Below are 20,186 nucleotides of genomic sequence, written 5' to 3' on the forward strand. Positions count from 1 at the left end.
GTGAAATCGTGAACCCTACAAGGCTTCGAAGATGGAGTAGCTGATTTCGTTCTATTCCTAGCGCTCAAAACAGATAGAAACAGTGCTGGGCTGCTGGGCCCCACAATACATGGGACAAAACCTCCATAGCAGTGTTAGAAAGCTAAAGTGCATGATCGTAGTATTCGAGATACCCCAGACATCTTGATACGTCCTCTTGCACATCAAGCGTTTCTCTCATCGGCCTTTTGCAAAACAGACAATTGGACAGCCTAGACGATTCAGAGCGGCTTCTCGACGAGGTAACTGAAGGCAGTGAAAAGCAAACGATCATATCATCGAAGCAAACATGGGAAGATATATCCAGTCTTCGTGGGTTATACCACTCTGTCGAAACAGACGGCTGAACCTCACTCCTCGATAAGACTCTGTCTGCAGCAGATCCGCTGACCGGCTTTGACCAGTGAACCAAAGGTTGGTGACAAAGAAGGCGTAAACCGAAAATAGATGGGTACGGCCTAGCTGAGAGGAAGCATGCCCAGCGATTGCGCCATGATGGACAGGCGAAAGTGGCAGACCTGAACGGCACTGTGCACGGTTCAAATTCATCCTACTATGCTGCACACGTCTCTTTCAGCGCTCTAAATTATAAAGTAGGAGACCAAGTGACAGACCTTTACGACTCTGTATTGATATGATGGTGTTCAAGGCCATCGAGCAGCAGATCGATATCAGGGTGATTTCTCAGGAGGAGGGGAAGTGGAAAAAAAGAGACGGATTGAGAGAAAGGAATGGTGAATGGACGTGAGCGGTGTAAATGGTTTATACACACATTTTGTCTCCAGAGCAATGCCCTGTGCATGTAAGTCGATGGAAGATAGGCGACAAACTTGACTTTCTCGACCTGGGGAGGTGAATTACACTGGACGTATGACCTTCAGTATCTGAGTCTGTGAATTCTTGGCCGTACCCGCCAAGTCGGGAATCGATTCATCGAGTCGGAGCCCGTCGATCCGTAACATGCATTCACATGTCGAGTGGGGATGCCGTGTCAGACGTCGCAAGGAAGTCGTAGATGGACTAAAGAGATTACCGTATCATACCTCCTGTCGCAGTGCCATCGACTAGCGTCCACCGAAAAGCACTGGGAATAATCGCATGAAAAGCTGCATAGCAGGTCGGGCGCCCATCGCGACCGCAGGCTCCAATGCATCGAGAAAGACATGTAGCCTTTGCTATCTCAGGAGAGGTTTAGAACCAGCCGACTTTTGGTCTCTGAACAGATAGTCTGCGAATTGAACTCGGCAAACACCCGAATTATGGAAGCTTGTGCTTAAAGTGACAGTTTCGCTACATAGGGATATTCGGGGACTTGAACCATGCTATTCAGGCATGTTGTAATGAAGGCCGGATTGCTATGCAAATGCATATATCACTTGAGCGTCTTCCGCAAGGAGAGGCCACTTCGCAACGTACGATGATGGCATCATCTGGAGACAAGGACGATATGGCCCTTATGGCCCGTATCTCTGAGGTTGCCTGAGTGCGTCAGCGGCGAAATTCATGGGGACCCGGACAGGTACGAGGAGGGCAAGTGGTGGGACGTGCTAGGAACCAAGTCCAAATGAATGATTGTTCTTTCCCTTTGCGGGCTATTCGGGGAAGTCCGAATGCCGGATAGGGAAAGGGGTGGTGACGTCAAATTCCGAAGTGCCAAAAATACAGTGCGCCGTCGAGAGCGCCTGTCATCGTCAACTCTCGAAGGAACAACACGCTCTTTCCGTTCCTCGTCCTCTCTCTCTCCGCTCCACCACTCACGCTCACTCTATCTCCCCATCCCATTATCGTCGTCTGTCTCTCTCGCCGCCGTTCTCAACGATGGCGTCGTCGCTGCCCTCGAACGGCCCATCGGCAGCCACTCAAGCCAACGATATTCTTCGCGAGGACGCAAAGAAAGGAAATACGACCGTACATACTTTCGACCCAGACGCAACCCCAGAGCAGAAGGCTGCGGCTGCAGGCAAAGGTCGTGACCAACTGAAGAGCGTGGTAGACACGAACAAGGACGCCGTCGCTAGTAAAGGTATATTTATCACCTCGGCATTGCACATATTGCCATATCCCTGATTAACCATGCTCATGTTCCGGAACAATTGTAGAGGTTCCCATTGCCGGCGCAGATAATGTCATGCCTACAATTACTATCGAGGACATGGACAAGGCTGCCCAGGAGGGCGTTGAGGGGGTCGCACAGCCTCCAGGCGCAATACCCGCAGCACTTGCGCCAGCTATACCAGACTGTAAGTGATACGTTTGAAGGCATGCAATTGTCTTGCTCAATATTGTACAGGGTACAAGGTCGGATGGCGCGCGTTCACAGACCTGGACAAAGCCCCTGAAGATGAAGATGCCAAGGATACCCGTTTGTACAATGCCTGGATTTCTGACCAATATTATGGTCAGTGGTATCATAATGCAGCTGTGATCATCGTCGTACGTGTAATCATCTATCTATCGTGGCACCTGACCAATCTTGTTCCTGTCAGTCTGTCTTCACCACGCATTTCCTTACTCGCTTCGGCTTCGGCTGGGGATGGTTATTCATTCTACTTGCTTTCTGCAACACATATTACACGACTTCTATGGTCCGCGTTCGGCGAGCAGCGCGCGATGACATCCAACGCGAACTCGTCAAGACTCGTATCAGTAACAATACAGAGTCCACCGAATGGCTCAACCACTTCCTGGAACGCTTCTGGCTCATCTACGAGCCCGTTCTCTCTGCTACCATCGTATCCTCTGTTGACCAAATTCTCAGTACCAACTGTCCACCATTCCTCGACTCGCTGCGCCTTAGCAGTTTCACTCTCGGGAGCAAAGCGCCCCGAGTAGACTCCGTCGGCACGTTTACGAAAACCCCCGACGACGTTGTCCAGATGGATTGGAAGTTCTCATTCACTCCAAATGACGACTCGGATATGACGCCACGTCAGAAGGCGACGAAGAGCAACCCTAAGGTAGTCTTGACCATCCGAGTGGGAAAGGGACTAGCGACAGCAGGGATGCCGATCTTGGTCGAGGATATGACCTTCAGCGGACTCATGCGCATCCGGATGAAGTTCATGACCAACTTCCCGCACATCCAAATCGTCGACCTCTCGTTCCTTGAGAAGCCGGTCATTGACTATGTGCTCAAGCCCATCGGTGGCGAGACCTTCGGCTTCGACATTGCGAATGTGAGCGTGACAAGTATACCTCTGTCTGTTCTACGTTTACTCAGGTCGTTCGGTTTTCTTAGATCCCAGGCCTTTCGTCTTTCATTCGCGATACCACGCATTCTATCCTTGGGCCAATGATGTACGACCCGAACGTCTTTACCCTCAACCTCGAGCAACTGCTCTCTGGCGCTCCTTTGGACACCGCGATTGGTGTTGTCAAGGTCACAATTCACTCTGCTCGTAGCATCAAGGGCAACAAGATCGGAGGCGGTACCCCTGATCCGTTCGTCAGCTTCAGCATCAACAACCGTGAAGAGCTCGCGAAGACGAAGTACAAACATAATACGTCAGTCTTATTTACCCCTTCTGACGATCTATGGTTACGGCACTCACACGATTTGTTCATGGGCAATAGGTTCAACCCAACCTGGAACGAGACGAAATTCCTGCTCGTCACCAATCTCGCTGACAATCTCTGTCTTACTGTGTTTGACTACAATGAGCACCGGAAGAACACTGAGCTCGGCTCTGTTGCATTTGAGTTGGGGAATTTGGCCGAAGATGCAACTCAGGATGACCTTGAGCTACCTATCCTGAAGGATGGAAAGGAGAAGGGAACACTACGGTTCGACGTTCACTACTTCCCTGTGTTGACGCCCCAGGTCAACGAGTCCGGAGTGGAGGAATTGCCTGATTCGAGTACGTCTCGACCCACCGAGAAACATGTTCACTTACTAACCGTGCACCTACATCAGAGGTCGGAATCGTCCGCTTCGTCATGCACCAAGCCAAAGACCTCGATACCACTAAAGTCCACACAACCGACCTCAACCCCTTCGGCAAAGTCTACATTGGATCTCAATCTTCCTCCATCCACAGCACGCCGAAAGTCCGCCACACGCTCCAACCCGTCTGGGAATCCGCCACCGAGTACCTCTGTACCGACCGTGCCTCCTCTGTCATCACCATCAAGATCATCGACGACCGCGATTTCCTTAAGGATCCTGTCATTGGGCATGCGAGCATTCGGTTGGAGGATCTGTTGGAAGCGAAGAAGGAGGCCGGGAGGGATTGGTGGCCGTTGAGTGGGTGTAAGACGGGGAGAGTGAGGTTGAGTGCAGAGTGGAAGCCGCTGAATATGGCGGGCAGCTTGCACGGAGCGGATCATTATACGCCGCCGATTGGTGTGGTCAGGCTTTGGTTGCAGAAGGCGACGGATGTCAAGAATGTGGAGGCGGCGCTGGGTGGCAAGGTCCGTTTTTGATATTTCTATGATGTAGGCTGATTGGTGCACAGGCGCTGATTGTTTGTCCTTTTTTTCTCGAACAGAGTGACCCGTATGTCCGTGTGCTCATCAATGGGACCGTCCAGGCCAGGACTGAGGTCATCAACAACAGTGAGTACTGATTTAAGTATCCGCGACCTGTATATTAATCTAGCTCTATCCTAGACTTGAACCCCGTCTGGGACCAGATCGTCTACATCCCCGTCCACACCCTTCGCGAAACCATGCTGTTAGAGACCATGGACTATCAACATCTCACCAAGGACCGCTCCCTCGGCACCGTCGAACTTAAAGTGAACGAACTCGCAAGTGAAATCCCAGACTCCGCAGAATCCGAATACCGCTTCGCCTCCACTGGCAAGAAATCGGCCGCTGAAGCTATTCGTCTCGACCGCGGCGGAACGTTCAAGGGTCAACTGCACTACGTTGCCGAGTTCATTCCGGCTCTCAACCTCAAGGGCGTCAAGTTCGCTATGGGACCAAATGAGTTGGAGAGGATGGTGGGCAATGTAGGGTCGGACGATGATGATGGGGATGTGGCGGAGGATAGTGCGAGTAGCAGTTCTGTCAGTGGGGCTGAGGATGGATTTGTGCCGGGCAAGGTTACGGCCACGAGGCCGATTGGGTTCAAAGGGCACGCGAAAGACAAAGCGTCGGTCGATACGGTCAAGACGGTGGAGACTGTGAAGACGACGGAGACGGGCAGGACGGGGAGGTCGGCTGCTACGACTGGGACGGTGAATACGGCGAATGGATCGGTTGGACAGACGGAGAAGGAGGAGCCTGAGGTCGGGATTGAGATGAGTAAGGAGGAGTTGTTGACACATCGTGGGTTTTATCTTTCGCCCTCTTCTTCTTCTTCTTTTTTCCTATGACGCTGAACTCTTCGTCTCCGCTGTTGGCGCACAGAATCCGGCATCATCATCTTCAACGTTAAGTCTGGCGAACTCACCAAGAAGGCACGTCTCGAGGTCCTTCTCGACGACGGGTACTGGCCTGCGTTTAGTACTGCGCGCGCTCCGGGCCATAAAGCCGAATGGGAGCATGTCGGCGAAGGATTCCTCAAGGAACTCGATTTCGGTCGCGTGTGGTTGAGGTTGAATGTTGCGGATGAGGGCGATAAGGACGAGATTATTGGGGAGTGGAAGGGCGATGCGAAGCCGTTCTTGCAGCAGACTTTGGTGCGTGCTCTTGTTCTCGCTATTTCGGTATATTGTGGGCTAACGTCCAATTATTACGACGAAATGTAGGATGGTGCGTCGAAGTTCCATCTGGTGGATGAGGACGAACGCACGATCGGAGTCATCAATATCGAGGCTCGTTATGTCCCTTGTCCCGTCGTGCTCGAGGCCCGCGAGAGTATCAACAGTATGTTTCTTTCCCTAAATTATCCCACGTTGCTTTTTCTGATGTCCACTTTTAGACCAGGGCTTGTTACGCGTTGTCCTCTTCAGTGGCCACGACATCCGGGCGGTTGACCGTGGAGGTACGTTGCTGATTTCGCACAGTGAAATGTGGGTCATCAAGCTGACATTAGAATCGTAGGCAAATCAGATCCGTTCGCTGTGTTCACGCTCAACGGACAGAGGGTCTTCAAGTCTCAGACCAAGAAGAAGACGCTTAACCCAGATTGGAACGAGGACTTCACCGTATCTGTGGTACGTAATATCCTTACTCCTTACTACCTTTTGGGCCATATAGGCTGATCCTGCTTTCATCAGCCATCACGAGTGGGTGCAGATTTCGAGGTGGAAATCTTCGACTGGAACCAGCTCGAACAAGCCAAGTCCCTTGGCTCTGGCAAGATAAACCTCGAAGAAGTCGAGCCCTTCAACGCTCTCGAGCGGACCATCCCGCTGTCCACGCCCAAGCATGGCACCAAAGGCGAGATCAAACTCTCGTTACTCTTCCAGCCCGAGATCATCGCCAAGTCACGCAAGAACACCTCCACGTTCTCTACCGCCGGACGGGCCATGACCCAGATCGGGGCCCTACCTATCGGTGCTGGGAAGGGTGTCTTCCACGGCGTCACGGGCGTGTTCAAACATAAAGATAAGAACGGGACGATCGTGGAGGATATGGAGCCGGAGAGTAATGGCCAGGTCACGCATATGCGGGCAGCGAGTGGGAGTAGCGGAGGCTCCATACTGAATCTACCGAATGGGCAGATGTCGCAGCCTGTGGGACAGTCGGAACATATGATCGGAGGAGGAACGACGTTCCCTTCGAACGGACAACTGACTGACGGGAGTAAGGTGGAGCCGGGGATGTTGAAGGTTACGGTGTTGGACGCGAAGGATTTGGGACAGGGGGATGTGAAGCCTTATGCGGTGGTGAGGTGTGGCGATAAGGAGCAGAAGACGAAGCATGTCAAGACGGCTGCGCCGGAGTGGTAAGTCTTTCTCTTTCAATGTGTTTGGTACGTCGTTGAGTGTAGCCTGACGTTGCTTGGGCATATAGGAACGAGTCGTTCACGTTTAGCGCAAGTCCGTTGACGCCGAAGCTTCATATCTGGATTCATGACCACAAGACGCTGGGCAAGGACAAGCTTCTCGGGCAGGCCGACGTCGATGTATGTCTCATACTGCTTATATGTTCTTCGACTCGACATCCTCACCCTTCTTCTCCAGATATGGCAACACATCAAGCCCACAGGTATCTCCTCCGCCGACGTCTTCGCAGAATTGCGCGAAGGCCAAGGTCTTCTCCGTCTGAGACTCGAATTCGACCCAGACACCGCGCCTCTTGGCCGTCCGTCCACCGTTTCTTCGAATGAGAGGCCAGGCCTCGGGTCGCCGTCGAGGTTCAGCCTGAGTAGGAGGAGGACGACGAATCCGGGTGCTGGCTCGGATGCTGAGTGATCAGCTCAAGTTCTCTTTTACTCGCAAATGCTTCTTACTACTCGTTCCTATATTTTTGCACTCTTTCTTATTTTTCCGCTTCTTTTCTCCTCCTAGTTTCTTCTCTCTTTTTCTTCTCTACCACTACTCTGATACGTGAGCCTCATGTTCCCGTCTGCATCTACATCTTCATCTCCATCTGTCCTATACGCATTACCCACTTCCCCTCCCACTCCCACTCCCACTCCCATACCAGTATCCCCACCATTTTAAAATCAAACAAATGGACTGCTCCTCTCCTCTCCTCTCCCCTTTTGCTCTCCGCTATCACCATTGCCTACCATCTATCTCAGTCAAATGAGGATGAACCAGTCATTCCTCGTAATCCAAACAATCACCATCAACATCGAGGGCAACCCGAGATTTGTTCCAGTTCTCAAAATGCTATTACTACTCCGATTTTCTTTTAGTTATCACTCTCATTCCTACACTTCCCACTCTGCGGCAGTTTATTCGTTTGCCAGCTCCAGAATATGGACACTATTCCTTTCTGATCCTCATGCTGACCGTGCTCGTTCTGTTCTTGCTTTTTCTTTCCCCTCTCTTCTCTCTCCCTCGAGTTTGGTCTGTGTTAGTACGCCGTAGTCGCATATTCAGTACAGTACAGTATGCCCTTCTTTTGTCTGTATAACAGGTCGCCTTTTTTATCAATCGGTCAGGGGTAAGAGCGTCCTTCAATCAAGGCGTGGGAAGTGTTGAGTTCCTAAACCAATCACTAGCAGCAGGCCTGAGCACTGTTGAAAGGGTTATCGCAAGAAGCGGACGATGAAGAGGTGCTCGGGACCAGCTCGACGTTGGATGACGATCTGTGCGACCGATCAGAGGACTGGCTTTTTAAGCAAAGGTAGGAAGAAAGAGGAGACCGACCTCGCTTTGGAGACCATATCGTTCTTGCATGCGATGTTGAATCTCGGGGATGTTGTTTTTCTTGAGCACGACGAGGTAGAAACGGCCGTTCGGGGAGAGAAGATCCTGTGCAACGCAGCCCAAACGAGCAAGTCAGATTCTGGACAAAATATGGAGAAATATGTTCGAAGGTCGGGATGTAGACTGACAGCGACTTGCTCCAATAAAATGTTCGTTACATCCATACCATCTGTCCCGCCTGCCCAAGTACTAGCGATGTTAGCCCCAAGTTGTGCGGAGTCAGCTTCAGGGGTGTCTGTAGGGACGTAAGGAGGGTTGAAGAGGAGGATATCGATGGAGTGGCGGAGACGAGGCTGGAGTGATTGGGCGAGAGATGTGATGATTGGATTGAGGAGAATCTACTAGAGGATGGGATGGTGAGTTCTTGTTCATGGATAGGGATGTGACACTCGTGCCATCGGAGGTGGAATTACCTTGTTCTGATGGCCCGTCTGTAGGGTGCACAAAGCCGCGTGAGGATTGATGTCGGTGCAGAGGTATACTGTACCATTTGCATGAGCCTATAAGGCATATAATAGAGAACAAAGAAGCTGACATGGGTTCGAAGATCCTAGAATGCTGCCTATGAAACTCGAGACGCAACCAGAACCAGAGCTTCCGTCCGATAAAAGAGAAAAAGCGCGAGATATACGAGCACATGTCAGCTCTTCGAAGATCCCAGCGACTTAAATGGTCTACCCTATTTCAAGACATATTAAAGGCATCATCGCCTTCAACTCTTCTGCATCTTTCTCGAGAGCATCGAGGAGTAAAAATGTGTCTTCTAATTGTGAGAAGCCGGGTGTCAGTGAAGAGTTAAAGAGCAGTTAAGAGTTTGAGATCACCAGCTGGCTCGTATATAAGATTAAAGTCATCCTTAGTGAGATGTGAGGTGTCCGGTGTAGGTATCATCTTGTAGGTTGAGGGTAGCTGGGCCACTTGAACCGCGCCACACGGTGAGCGGAAAAGAGAGGGTGTCACGCGCCACGGAGATTCACATCTGAGGTCCAGATTGGAAATCAGCCAATGGCGAAATGCCGAGGCGCGGAAATGGCTCAACCGTTTGCTCGGTCAGCGTATAAATGCCTCACTGGCCTCACGCAGCAGCTTCGTCCTCCTTTCCCTTTCCTCCACCCCTCGACCCTTCCCGTCTCCTCCGCCGTCCGCAATCCTTACTCCCTGCTTAATCCATATGTTGTCTGTCTTCCTGATATCCCACCATGAGATAGCCATCCTGAGAGGCTTTCTCCTTCAAGCTCGACGGGTCCGATCTAAGGATTCGAAAGTCACTTGGTTGCTGCTCATCGCTGGCTGAATTTCCCGCTGTATCACTTGATTTTTACCTGACCCTGCCATGCATGCGAGCAATACCATCACTACCATCGACACGGGTACGTCTCCCTGTCTACAGTCCACATATTCTTTCTCAACATCACTTCACGCGCATCATTCACTTTTCCTCCTCGTCCTCCTCGTCCTCCTCGTCCTCCTCCTCTACTTCCCCTCCTCTCTCTCAACTACGAACTTAGCTGACTCCACCTAACCTCATTAGATCATGGTGCTGCGCCGTACCGCCAGTCTCCATTAGTCTACCTTGGTATCACGCTATCATCTTCGGTAGTCTATGGTCTTTGTCTCTGGTTTCTCGCTCTCGCTTCCTTCCACAACTCCTTCGCAGCTCTCCGACCTCACTCCTTGCCACATCACCGCCGGCCCGCTATCGATGCTTCCCACGACGACCGTGCGTGAATGTCGGCCGAAAACGTCCATATTGCCCTGGTCATGCGCCCGTCGCCTGCGAAACGGCGCGATCGTTGGCAAATGCTATGTTACTCGGGAACGGCGTTCGATGGCTCGGGAACGTTGCATGTGGACTCGGGAACTTCTGGACGTTTCGATGGTCATGTTATTGACAGATGGCGACGCCGCCGCCCTTCTACCAGCCAATGACACACCGCCAGCTCGACCCCCCTTGCTGGGCGGCCTCCCCGAGGCCAAAATGGCGACTGACCTCGGATGGGACTCCCGGCTATCGAGCGGGAATGGTGGCGATAGTAATGCAATTGGCATCTGGCGGTTTGTTCGCCGTACATGCACCCCATTTCTAACTCTCAGCAAGCTTGGCTTTTCGGATGACTGTGACGGCGAAGATGAGTGGTTGGGCGCGGTTATCACCATGTTGTTCTAGAGAGCTTTTTGCAGAAATATATCCAACTTTTGTGCCAAATTCGGACCTGTTCGGTACTTTCGGGGCCCATATTTATGCTGCGCTTTTTGCGCTTCCTGGCGAAGCTCAAGCAACGGAAGGTATCGACCTGTTGGCATTCTCCACTCATCATCGACAACAATGGTTCAACTTCCTGATTTTATGGGCTCTGCTCGCTCAACATCTTGTGCTACGACATGGAACGCATCGATAATGACTTACGAAGAGTGGTATGAGACGACTTTGCCTTTCCAGCAAGTGAGTGAGCGGCTCCGGTCGTTGAATTCGCTTCCTGCGCAATTTTCAGATGTTTACATTTCCATTGCAGTGGTGTATCGCCGACCTACAATACGCTCTGCCTACGGTGTACTTTTCTTGTGGTATGATAGCGCTGTTTATCCTGTCGAATGTACTGGGTACGATGCGAGCGAGACGGGCTGCCACGAAGTGAGTCATGGACAGCAATCCGAGAATCTTTCATTGACGACTCCACACGATTCTCTAGATCATCATCGAAAATCGTATCGTTCCTCCGTTTCCTCGCTTCTCGTCAGGTGAACGTCCAGATTTTAAACTGGTACTCCCCGAGCCTTGGAGTCACCATTGTTGGTGCATTAATGGTCGTTTTCATATTCGGTTGGTCTCTTCGTATTGGTCCCTCATCCGCTTTGTTCACCAATTTCCATCATAGCTCTGATGTTTTCGAATCACAAGTTCTACTGGGAGAATTTCAACATGGGGCACAGCCCGCCTCTTGGAACTAGAGGCGGATGGGTCTCCTTGGCCATTATGCCGTTTATGTTGTACGTCAGCGTAATCTGCCGTTTGAAGGTTTACTCATCGTATGGGATTTTTGCAGGACATTTGCTACTAAGGCGAACCCCATTGCACTCCTCACCGGAACCTCCCACGAGAAACTACAGATCTGGCATCGGTGGTCGGCGTGGCTCATGTGTACGTACTCATCCCACTCAGTTTAACTTTGTCTCCTATCGGATGCCGATGTCAGTTGTCAACCGCACAGATTTTGCCGCGCTCGTCCATACGCTTCCGTTCATCGTGTACAACATTCGCTGGGGCCAGATGGAAGCGAGATACGCGGCCTCCGCTGAATATTGGACAGGCATTGCGTGTCTCGTACCCATGGTAATTATTCTTGCCTGTGTTCTCCATCATTACATTTTCCTGACAAGGTCTCACTGGTCATGGTAGACGTGGCTCCTGTTCATGTCCGTCGGTCCGATAAGACGCTGGTGTTACGAATTATTCAAGAAGTGAGCTGGTGTCTTCTTGTCATGCAATGCCCTCTGACGCTGTTTTCTCCCCGCTAGGCTACATATCATGTACGTTGAGCTCGACTATATAATGTGGCAGAACATATTTCTGACACTGGTACTTGCAGCGGTGCTATCCTTTTTATCATCTTCTTCATGTTTCATTGCGCCAACACCTTGACCTCATGGTACGACTGTCACCAATCTGCTTCGACAGCCTATCATATTAATGTATCTCATTCTAACCACAGGCAATACTTCTACGCTACCTTCGCCCTCTACGGCTTCTCTTTCTTGACACGCCTAGCTCGTCTTCTCCCTTGCTTCGATGTTGTCATCGATGTTCTCCCCTCTAATACCGTTAAGATTACCATTCCCGTTCACCCCAAGTGCACGTGGAAACCTGGCCAGCATTTCTTCGTACGGTTCATAGGTCCCAGCCTCGGATTGCATAGCTTTAGTTCTCATCCTTTCACAGTCGCTTCCGTCCCAAGTGTCGGCGGTGCGGACAATACAGTAGAGATGTACGTGAGAGGATATCGCGGTATCACCGGCAGATTGGGTGCTGTGGCGGCGATATTGAAGGGGAGGGGCGTGACTGCGGTGTTGGATGGGCCGTACGGAGGCTTGCATACTTCGGTTCAAGGGTTCAATAGGGTGCTTTTGCTTGCCGGTGGAAGCGGTACGTCAATGTGCTCACTCCACCTTATCGAAAAACTGACAATAATACGTGCTTGCTTTCCTTGTACAGGTGCAACGTTCACTTTGCCTATCATGACCGACATTTGTCGAGCAATCTCCGCAGGAAGCACAACATGCAGCAAGGTAGACTTCATCATTGCGGCACCCTCTTATGGTAAGCCTCAACGTTACGGTCACTGTTGGTGTCTTCTAGAAGCTCTACCTGACCGTCCATATCTCGTCCTTCAGATTCTATTGAATGGTGCGAAGATTACTGTACGGCCGCTCGGACTATGCTTGAGTCCAACACTGGCGGCAAGGGTTCTGCTCTTGCCGTTTCCGTATACATCACGCGTCAGGATGCTTCGTCTTCTTCTGCCACAGTCGACGAAGAGAAAGGCGAAGCAGATGGAACCCAGAAGTTCAGGCATGGTGCTATACATCGGGAAGGTCGCCCAGACCTGAAACAACTCATTCGTTCTGCATGCGACGAACAACCAAACGGATCCGTTGCCGTGATATGTGAGCTTATCTTTCTGGTTTCCATGAACCTGCATCTGTGGTATGGACTAGAGCTCATCGTTGTATATGCAGGCTGTGGCCCGGATGAGTTTTCTTACGCTGTTCGGAACGCAGTGGCATCTTGCGAGCTGGACATAGCTCTCGGTCGGCTTGGTTGTCGGGATCTCTTCTTGCATACGGAGGCGTACAGGTCAGTGCCCAATGTTTCATGCCTTACGACCTCCCCCTGACTCATACTTCTGCCATTCCAGCTGGTGATATCGATGCCACTGCTTGCTTGAAATGCTTACTTTTCCTTGCGTACTTGTATCCTGTTTTTCTTCATTTGAATTTTTCTGTCTGTGTTTGTAGAGACTCTTCACAATTTATCTGCTGGCCTACGCATTATGCAACGAATTCTGACGACGAACCATCACGAGGGTTTTGTGGCGCGAGTGTTGGTGAGGAACTCGCAGATTGCCCAACTTTGATCCGACCTTATGATCATATCAGATTACCGGCGTTTGATCGCACTGTTATCTGATATGAGGCATCTTCTTTCTGCTCAATCTATACCCTCATCAACATATGCTGTCCGATCTGGTTACGCTTGTCAGTTTGAGTAACCCTCACCCTTGTGGCCACACGGTCTGCCATATTTCGCTTCTCCATATACTGTTCAGTGCACCGTTCACGCCCTCGTGCAACATGATCAGAAGTTTTCTTTACCAAATTCCGTGCTTCTCGAGAGATCTCAAAAGGCTTCACCCGCGCGATTTGTGCTCGAGTGGTTCTGCCTGCTCTCGCGAACTCAAGCACTCACCTTTAAATCCCCAGAGACACCTGCAGCTCCTCTTCCTTTTCTCTGGGCAGCTTTGACATCGGGATGTGGCTCTATTGGTTGATTCATCCGATTCAATGGAACGGCACGACCCACGCGGAATCGACCTATTACGATGCTCAGCTTTCAGACTATGAGATATGGATAAAGGCCACGAAGTTTCGGAGCGTACGTCCTTTTCTATGGTCTATCTATTTGTCAAAGACCTGTACACTGAAAGCTTTCCTTGTAGTATTACACTGCAGACTTGGATTATGGCAACGCAACAACTCTCTTCTACTGTGTTAGTATAGCGGTCTTCATGCTGGGGAACATTATCTTCGCCCTTCGCCATCTGAGGTTCGTTCTATTGAACTGATCAAAGTGGGTGAGATGACATCCGGATGTATTCAGGGCTAGTGCCGACATTTGGAAGACCAGCACGTATACTACCTCGGTCGCAGCTCTTCGATATCTTACCGCGAGACAGTACCACGTCCCGTTCTTTGGATGGTACTCTCCACCTCTTGCGCAGATGTTGGCCGTCGGGGCTATGGTCTTATTCTTCACGGGTGCAATTTTCTCTGGATCTTCAATTGCGTCGTTGTACTCATCCTTCCATCTCTAGTGTTGACATGGGCAGTTCGTCCGTACTATTGGTGGAATGTGCTGATCAACACTTGTCCGCCTCTTGCAAATCGTACGGGTTGGATATCCCTCGCTATGCTGCCTTTCGTGATGTAAGTGGTTCCGCAAGCTCTCTGTAAAAGGATGACTCTGAATCATGTGGGATTACGCTGATGCCTACTATCCACAGGGTGTTCGCCTCGAAGGTCAACTTCATCACAATTTTGACGGGAACATCGCATGAGAAGCTACAAGTATTCCACAGGTGGTCGGCATGGATCATGTGTAAGTCATTGTGCATGCCGATTATGCGAACGAGACTCGTCTCATGCTGCGTTCTGAACGCAGGGGTTCTGGCGCTCATCCACACAATCATCCTTATTCGGGAGGCCATAAAACGAGGCACCATGTTGTCTGAGTGGAAGGCAGGTCCCTGGTATTGGACCGGAGTAGCAGCGCTCATTCCTCAGGTACCGCACACTTTCTTTCAATGCGGCGAGGATGAATATTAATCATTGAGAGGAAGACCTGGCTTGTAGTAATGTCCATTGGGCCAATCAGGTACGTGTCCGTCAGCCTGCCATTCATTGCAGAGGTTCTGATTCAATGTATAGGAATGCCTATTATGAGACATTTAAAAAGTAAGCCCTCGGTTATTAGATCAGTAGCTGCTCGCTGACAACCGATGCTCTCATAGATTGCATTTTGTGTGAGCATCACCCCTCGCACCATCTATTACCTCCTGACAAGGTGTTCAGCGCTGTTGGAATCTTCTTTCCCTTTCTGTGGGTTCACTGCAATTTCCGACAGACTTCCTGGTGCGCCATATATTCGCCTTCTGTCTTCTTCAATGTTACTTAGCCCTCCCACAGGTGGTTCATATACGCAGCGCTCGGCGCTTGGTTCGTCACTTGGATTGTCCGTGTTGGCCGAGCCATCTTCTTGAATGGTGTCAACCATCGCGCGTCCATAGAAGCTCATTCCTGCAATCTAATCAAAATCGTGATTCCTACGCCGTCCAAGGTGCAGTGGAAGCCGGGAGAGCACTACTTTATCCGTTTCTTCGGGACAGGTATCCATTGTCTGAGCTCTCATCCGTTCACAATTGCGTCATTGGCTACAGGCGAGAAGAGCTCCTTGGAAGCTTGGATTAGGGTACACGAGGGTATTACGAAGCGATTACAGAGGAAGTCTTTAGAGAGAAATGTGACAGTGCCAGTCGTATTGGATGGGCCGTATGGAGGTTTGAAGGGATCGCTCCACGTGTATGATAAGGTGTTATTGTTAGCAGGAGGGTCCGGTGAGTCGATCCACTTCACCTGCTTTGCCATGTAGTCGCTTACTCTGAGCAAAAACAGGTATAACCTTCATCATGCCGATTCTCGTGGATATCCTTAGCCGCGAGAAAAGAGCAAGCAATACTGTCCAGCTGGTGTGGGCTGTGGCATCTCTCGGTGCGTTCGTCGCCGTCGCCCGTTTCTCTCCTTGCCATTAAATTCAAGAGGTATATAGACGATTTTGTTATGTTTGAGGATACCTATGCTCGAGTTCAGCCCAGCATCAACAACGGCTCCTTGACCATCTCTTGCTTCGTTACTCGTGAGACGTTCACACCCGATACTGCCACGACGAAAGACGAGCAAGATAAAATTCCGCACGATATGGAGACAGTAATTGGGCGGCCAGATCTCAAGCAACTTGTATTCAATTTCTGCTCAGGATCTGGTACAGTAGGCATGACGAGTAAGTCCGCCGCTATATCCGCTATATTTTCTGGACATAACAATGCACGGTGTCGGGATCATCATTGCAGCCTGCGGCCCTACTGCGTTCACGATGGACGTCAATAATGCAGCTGCTACCGTACAGTTGGACATCGCTCGCGGACGCAGCAAATGCACGGAACTGTATCTGCACACTGAGGCATATAGGTATGCATCTTGTCCATGCTCCATGCATGGTCCGTTCTAATAACATCTTGCAACAGTTGGTGAAGGGTAAACGACGGGACAAGTCTGGAGTGTACAAGCCAAGTCGACAGGATTGCGGTTGACTTATGGTGATTTAATGTCTATGTCATGAAGTGTGCACCTCTTCCAATCGTCCATAAAACATCCTCTTCGAGCAACTTTGATGGTAAAGGCCTGGCAGGCGAGCACGGTATGACCACAGAGCCCTCCTCCGATCGTCGTTATGCTTTTCAGTACAGTCCTTACCCTAGACAAATGAAGATAGCTGTCATTTACAATGTTCTTCTGTGACTTTTTCAGTCCAACTCCAAAGGTTTACTACATCGTCTGGCTCAAGATATGTTGAGAATGCTGTCCGCGAGTACGACGTTCTCAGAGAGATATTACTCGTGGCCAGGAGCATCTCAGAACGGTACGATATATGAGCCATTTACTGGGCAGTCAAGTTGATACGGCGACAAGACATAGATGAAGATGGAAGGTGACCAGATTTCACCCAAGTGTCGAGAATACCGAGTCGGACCTGATCTAAGGGTCGAGCAGAGTTACTCAGGGGCACGCAAGGGTCACCTCGAAACAAGCCTTCTATCTTTTGGTAGTATCGACTAAGCACTCGTGTGGAGGTATACGAAGAATACCAGTGCTGCTCAGCGAACTCAACTAATGTCTGGACATCATGAATGATACTCAAGGGATAGCCAATCCTACGGCGACTAACCTGTTCGTACGTCGTTTTTGTGTAAGGGGTATATATATGAGTGAGATACCGAAACAAGCGAATCCGATATTGCTAGAAGCTGAGAAATACATTATGTTTGTTCAGGCTGTGGAACCGCGGGCATACCACGGCCTCGAGCCAGCGCTTCGTTTTCCACAAGTACATCCCATGCTCGATGAATGTCCGTCTGTGTCTTTGAGAGCGTCCGATTCATCGATTTCGCCTTGTGATGCCAAAAGCCCCCGATCCCCTTCCTTCTTCTTGCAGGTAGCAGGTCACCGGCTCGTGGGAGGGGTGGCTGGACGGACGGGTCTTCCTCCACATTCGCGGAAGGCCGGAGGGCGTACGTTATGGGAGGCAATACTTCTACCACCCGAATCACGAAAGTGTCGGTATTTGCATGTTCCGGGTGAAGAGAACGCTCGAATTGGCAGCGCAAGCGGCCTACGTAAAATGAGAATAGATCAGCAACCAAGTCAAGAAGTCCGTAAGACCATATAAGACCAGACTAGTATCTACACACTCACCTTCATAACAAGGATGGTATGGCCCGCTCGACCCAATTCGAGACCGCAACGGGTTTACAAAGAGAAGCGCGAACACGCTCCCATCAATGAGACTTCGCACATTCACTCTAGTGACCAAGGTCGAGAGATCGAGAAGAAAGGGGTCTCCAATATTCGAGATGATGGATTTTGTCAAGCGACTGCCGTCCGTTCTCTTGGTGGAGGTTGTGGTGCTTTTGTCCTCGAGCAAAAGTCGCCAGAATACAGATGGCCTCGAGTGTGGAACAATGTACCAAGGGACGTCTCCGTCGTGCTGCATCAAGTCCTTTCCGGAGGCGAAGCTGGCGGGGTCGCTATCCTTCGTGATGCGAAAAAAGACCCCACTAGTGTGATGAGGCTCATCCCGGTCTTCTCGTGTGTCTGACACAGATTTGACATCTGACTTGTCCAAGGGTTGCGTCTTTCGCGTGGGCGCTGGATTGTTTGGAGGACGATAGTAGAAAAAACCATGGGTGCCTGCCGGAAACGGAAGATAATTCGTGCTTATATCCGCACGAAGCCTCTTGTAGCTGATTGGGGGAGAGTAGTAGCTCTTCCGGTCGGATGCCTTGCTAGCCGCCACGAGTCGGGGACTTTTAAGATGGGAAATATCCTGGAAGTCGGATGGTAGGAGACGGGATGGGTCCAGAGTTTGAATCATTCGGGGCTGGATTCCCTGTTTGCGGCGTAACCTCTAGATTGAGAGAGGAGTTTTCGTTGTCGTATTAGTGATTGTGCGCATGCGGAACGCATCGGAAAAGCATACTTTTATGTGTCCAGGTTTCGAGCCTGTTTGTGTACTGAAGCTGAGGCTGCCAAGCGACATCATCCACCGCGACGAATCGAACTGTTCCATGTGAAGAACGTCGCCAAACTTGAGGGGGGTCCACGGGAGGAATGGTATATTGGAGAATATGTTTTGGGGCGTACGTGGTAGCATACCGCTCGTTCAAAGCCCTTCTACCACAGATCGATGGCAAATGATCGCTGTGAACAAGTTATTGGACCAGCTAGTTGAACGCTGGCTACGTTTAGGGAGTGCGGACACTTCAAGAGGTTTAAGAACGATGTGGCGCAGCAAGAAGGAACTAATTCAACACTGCTTTGATCGAGTTTGATGCGATATGAACCTAACCCTAACACATGGTTGCGAGATTATGGAGTGTTAATATGCGCCACACTAACGAGGGACCGCTTTCAAGTCGAATACCTGAGAACTGGTAGTTAAATGCCTGCATCTTCTTCAGGCGAGTGTTTTATGATAGCTTGAGCATAATCGTCACCTTGTTCCGCGCATGTCACAAAGAATCTAACATATCTTGGTATATTTAGACACTGCCGCCCTCGTCGCTGCCTTCGCTCTCGGGAGCGCCACGCTTGGGTACTGGCTTGGAATCCGACGCGCTAGAGTAGGAGTACCTTCAGCAGCATCGTCTTCGATACAGCAGAGAGATCATCATGCTGCAAACGAAGTCTCATCATCAGAGTCAGACTCAGATGAGGAGGGTGCGTCGGGAGATGGGGAGCTTGGGAACGTGAAGGCGGGCTTGCTGGAAGATTGCAAGTTGGTGAGTTTTCATTCTGTCCTGTTCTTCCTGCTTGTTCCTCGTAATAGACGCCAAGTTTGTGATGTCATACATTCGTTGCTTGGATATGGTATCGAGATCTCGAGCTTGTTCGCAGTTAACCTGGTCTTCATAGGTGCTTGTTGTTCGTGGCGATCTGGGAATGTCGTCCGGCAAGATTGCTGCCCAGTGCGTACAATATTTTTTTGCTGCACATCCTAGCACTTCAAATGATGTCGTATACTGAATATCTCCGTAGATGCTCGTATGGATTCGAATCCTGTCTGTGCGTCTAATGCTCACAGTGCTCACACTCGGCTTCAGACACGCCACGCTAGCATGCTACAAGACCCTTTCCCATACAAATCCATCTGTACGTTGTGGTCTTCCTTCTCCCCTCAACATTCGACTCAGGCCATCACACCCTTTTCTCACAGCTCGTCCGGCATTGGGAACGTACGGGGTGAGTGCGTCTCAGTAACCCCACCCCCCTTTCATTGTTCCTTACAGTCACCGACGAATAGACAAACCAAAATCACTCTCAAATGTGACAATGAGGAAGAACTTCTCACCCTTCAAGCGCAAGCACAGAGTTTGAATCTCTGCGCAAGATCTATTCAAGACGCGTGAGCAGACCACCTTTACCCAAACTGAAAAATTAGATTTACAGTCATGATTGTTGTGTATGTAGTGGCAGAACCCAGATTGCTGCTGGTTCACGAACTGTATTGGGGATCGGCCCAGGTAAGACCATATTTCCCATCGAATACCTGGAGCTAATACCTTCTGTGACATGGCAGGGCCTACGAAACTGATCAACCAAGTGACAGGCGCGCTCAAGCTGTTGAGGTGATTGATGCAATGGGTGGCTAGACACTTGGGCGTCGGAGCTCGAACGTCGTAATGGTGTCCTTGCTGAACGTAGTACGAAGAGTACATCCCGATGAACAAAACGATCGGAGTGTTCATTCACGGGTGAGTGGCACGGAAA

At 50.5% G+C, this 20,186-nt stretch overlaps 5 protein-coding genes across 5 annotated transcripts; all 5 read left to right on the forward strand.

Annotated features, from left to right (window-relative positions):
- Nucleotides 1-1,783: 1,783 nt before the first annotated feature.
- On the forward strand, nt 1,784-9,225 carry STEHIDRAFT_90053 (tricalbin). Its single transcript, XM_007298287.1, has 22 exons — nt 1,784-2,062; nt 2,139-2,279; nt 2,330-2,472; nt 2,526-3,215; nt 3,278-3,543; nt 3,613-3,896; nt 3,953-4,449; nt 4,527-4,593; nt 4,648-5,310; nt 5,392-5,663; nt 5,733-5,850; nt 5,906-5,968; nt 6,028-6,140; nt 6,204-6,874; nt 6,943-7,054; nt 7,113-8,188; nt 8,250-8,354; nt 8,438-8,647; nt 8,723-8,790; nt 8,845-8,903; nt 8,988-9,072; nt 9,134-9,225. The coding sequence occupies exons 1-16, from the start codon at nt 1,858-1,860 to the stop codon at nt 7,341-7,343; spliced, it is 4,536 nt and encodes a 1,511-aa protein (XP_007298349.1). The 5' UTR covers nt 1,784-1,857; the 3' UTR covers nt 7,344-8,188; nt 8,250-8,354; nt 8,438-8,647; nt 8,723-8,790; nt 8,845-8,903; nt 8,988-9,072; nt 9,134-9,225.
- A 417-nt stretch (nt 9,226-9,642) lies between these two features.
- STEHIDRAFT_107176 (uncharacterized protein) lies at nt 9,643-10,476 on the forward strand (the record flags this gene model as incomplete). Its single annotated transcript, XM_007299003.1, has 3 exons — nt 9,643-9,679; nt 9,841-10,029; nt 10,205-10,476. 3 exons carry the CDS (start codon nt 9,643-9,645, stop codon nt 10,474-10,476), a joined length of 498 nt encoding a protein of 165 aa, XP_007299065.1.
- Nucleotides 10,477-10,592: 116 nt separating this feature from the next.
- STEHIDRAFT_117735 (uncharacterized protein) lies at nt 10,593-13,354 on the forward strand. The gene is made up of 14 exons (XM_007299004.1): nt 10,593-10,752; nt 10,823-10,941; nt 11,000-11,130; nt 11,186-11,297; nt 11,354-11,448; nt 11,519-11,640; nt 11,707-11,768; nt 11,826-11,837; nt 11,897-11,956; nt 12,020-12,450; nt 12,520-12,624; nt 12,699-12,971; nt 13,044-13,161; nt 13,223-13,354. The coding sequence occupies exons 1-14, from the start codon at nt 10,636-10,638 to the stop codon at nt 13,227-13,229; spliced, it is 1,764 nt and encodes a 587-aa protein (XP_007299066.1). The 5' UTR covers nt 10,593-10,635; the 3' UTR covers nt 13,230-13,354.
- A 547-nt stretch (nt 13,355-13,901) lies between these two features.
- On the forward strand, nt 13,902-16,620 carry STEHIDRAFT_71828 (uncharacterized protein). The gene is made up of 15 exons (XM_007298132.1): nt 13,902-13,959; nt 14,024-14,130; nt 14,185-14,342; nt 14,399-14,510; nt 14,588-14,682; nt 14,746-14,867; nt 14,924-14,958; nt 15,012-15,038; nt 15,095-15,106; nt 15,156-15,215; nt 15,270-15,697; nt 15,756-15,851; nt 15,910-16,140; nt 16,211-16,328; nt 16,385-16,620. The coding sequence occupies exons 2-15, from the start codon at nt 14,093-14,095 to the stop codon at nt 16,389-16,391; spliced, it is 1,539 nt and encodes a 512-aa protein (XP_007298194.1). The 5' UTR covers nt 13,902-13,959; nt 14,024-14,092; the 3' UTR covers nt 16,392-16,620.
- A 2,738-nt stretch (nt 16,621-19,358) lies between these two features.
- On the forward strand, nt 19,359-20,048 carry STEHIDRAFT_46210 (peptidyl-tRNA hydrolase; the record flags this gene model as incomplete). Its single annotated transcript, XM_007297912.1, has 6 exons — nt 19,359-19,384; nt 19,520-19,568; nt 19,633-19,658; nt 19,720-19,821; nt 19,887-19,939; nt 19,996-20,048. The coding sequence occupies 6 exons, from the start codon at nt 19,359-19,361 to the stop codon at nt 20,046-20,048; spliced, it is 309 nt and encodes a 102-aa protein (XP_007297974.1).
- Between the last annotated feature and the right edge of the window lie 138 nt (nt 20,049-20,186).

Source organism: Stereum hirsutum (genome assembly GCF_000264905.1).
Source record: "Stereum hirsutum FP-91666 SS1 unplaced genomic scaffold STEHIscaffold_1, whole genome shotgun sequence".
Lineage (NCBI taxonomy): Eukaryota > Fungi > Basidiomycota > Agaricomycetes > Russulales > Stereaceae > Stereum > Stereum hirsutum.

What these genes read in the sequence shown, in the direction of transcription:
- STEHIDRAFT_90053 (XM_007298287.1), top strand. Translation starts at nt 1,858, where the DNA reads ATGGCGTCGTCGCTGCCCTCGAACGGCCCATCGGCAGCCACTCAAGCC. An exon ending in AGGCGGCGCTGGGTGGCAAG is followed by an intron (nt 4,450 to 4,526) that starts GTCCGTTTTTGA and finishes TTTCTCGAACAG; the next exon opens with AGTGACCCGTATGTCCGTGT. An exon ending in AGGACTTCACCGTATCTGTG is followed by an intron (nt 6,141 to 6,203) that starts GTACGTAATATC and finishes TGCTTTCATCAG; the next exon opens with CCATCACGAGTGGGTGCAGA.
- STEHIDRAFT_117735 (XM_007299004.1), top strand. Translation starts at nt 10,636, where the DNA reads ATGGTTCAACTTCCTGATTTTATGGGCTCTGCTCGCTCAACATCTTGT. An exon ending in CGACTTTGCCTTTCCAGCAA is followed by an intron (nt 10,753 to 10,822) that starts GTGAGTGAGCGG and finishes TTTCCATTGCAG; the next exon opens with TGGTGTATCGCCGACCTACA. An exon ending in GTGGTCGGCGTGGCTCATGT is followed by an intron (nt 11,449 to 11,518) that starts GTACGTACTCAT and finishes TCAACCGCACAG; the next exon opens with ATTTTGCCGCGCTCGTCCAT.
- STEHIDRAFT_71828 (XM_007298132.1), top strand. Translation starts at nt 14,093, where the DNA reads ATGCTGGGGAACATTATCTTCGCCCTTCGCCATCTGAG. An exon ending in TAGCAGCGCTCATTCCTCAG is followed by an intron (nt 14,868 to 14,923) that starts GTACCGCACACT and finishes ATTGAGAGGAAG; the next exon opens with ACCTGGCTTGTAGTAATGTC. An exon ending in GTGGGCTGTGGCATCTCTCG is followed by an intron (nt 15,852 to 15,909) that starts GTGCGTTCGTCG and finishes AGAGGTATATAG; the next exon opens with ACGATTTTGTTATGTTTGAG.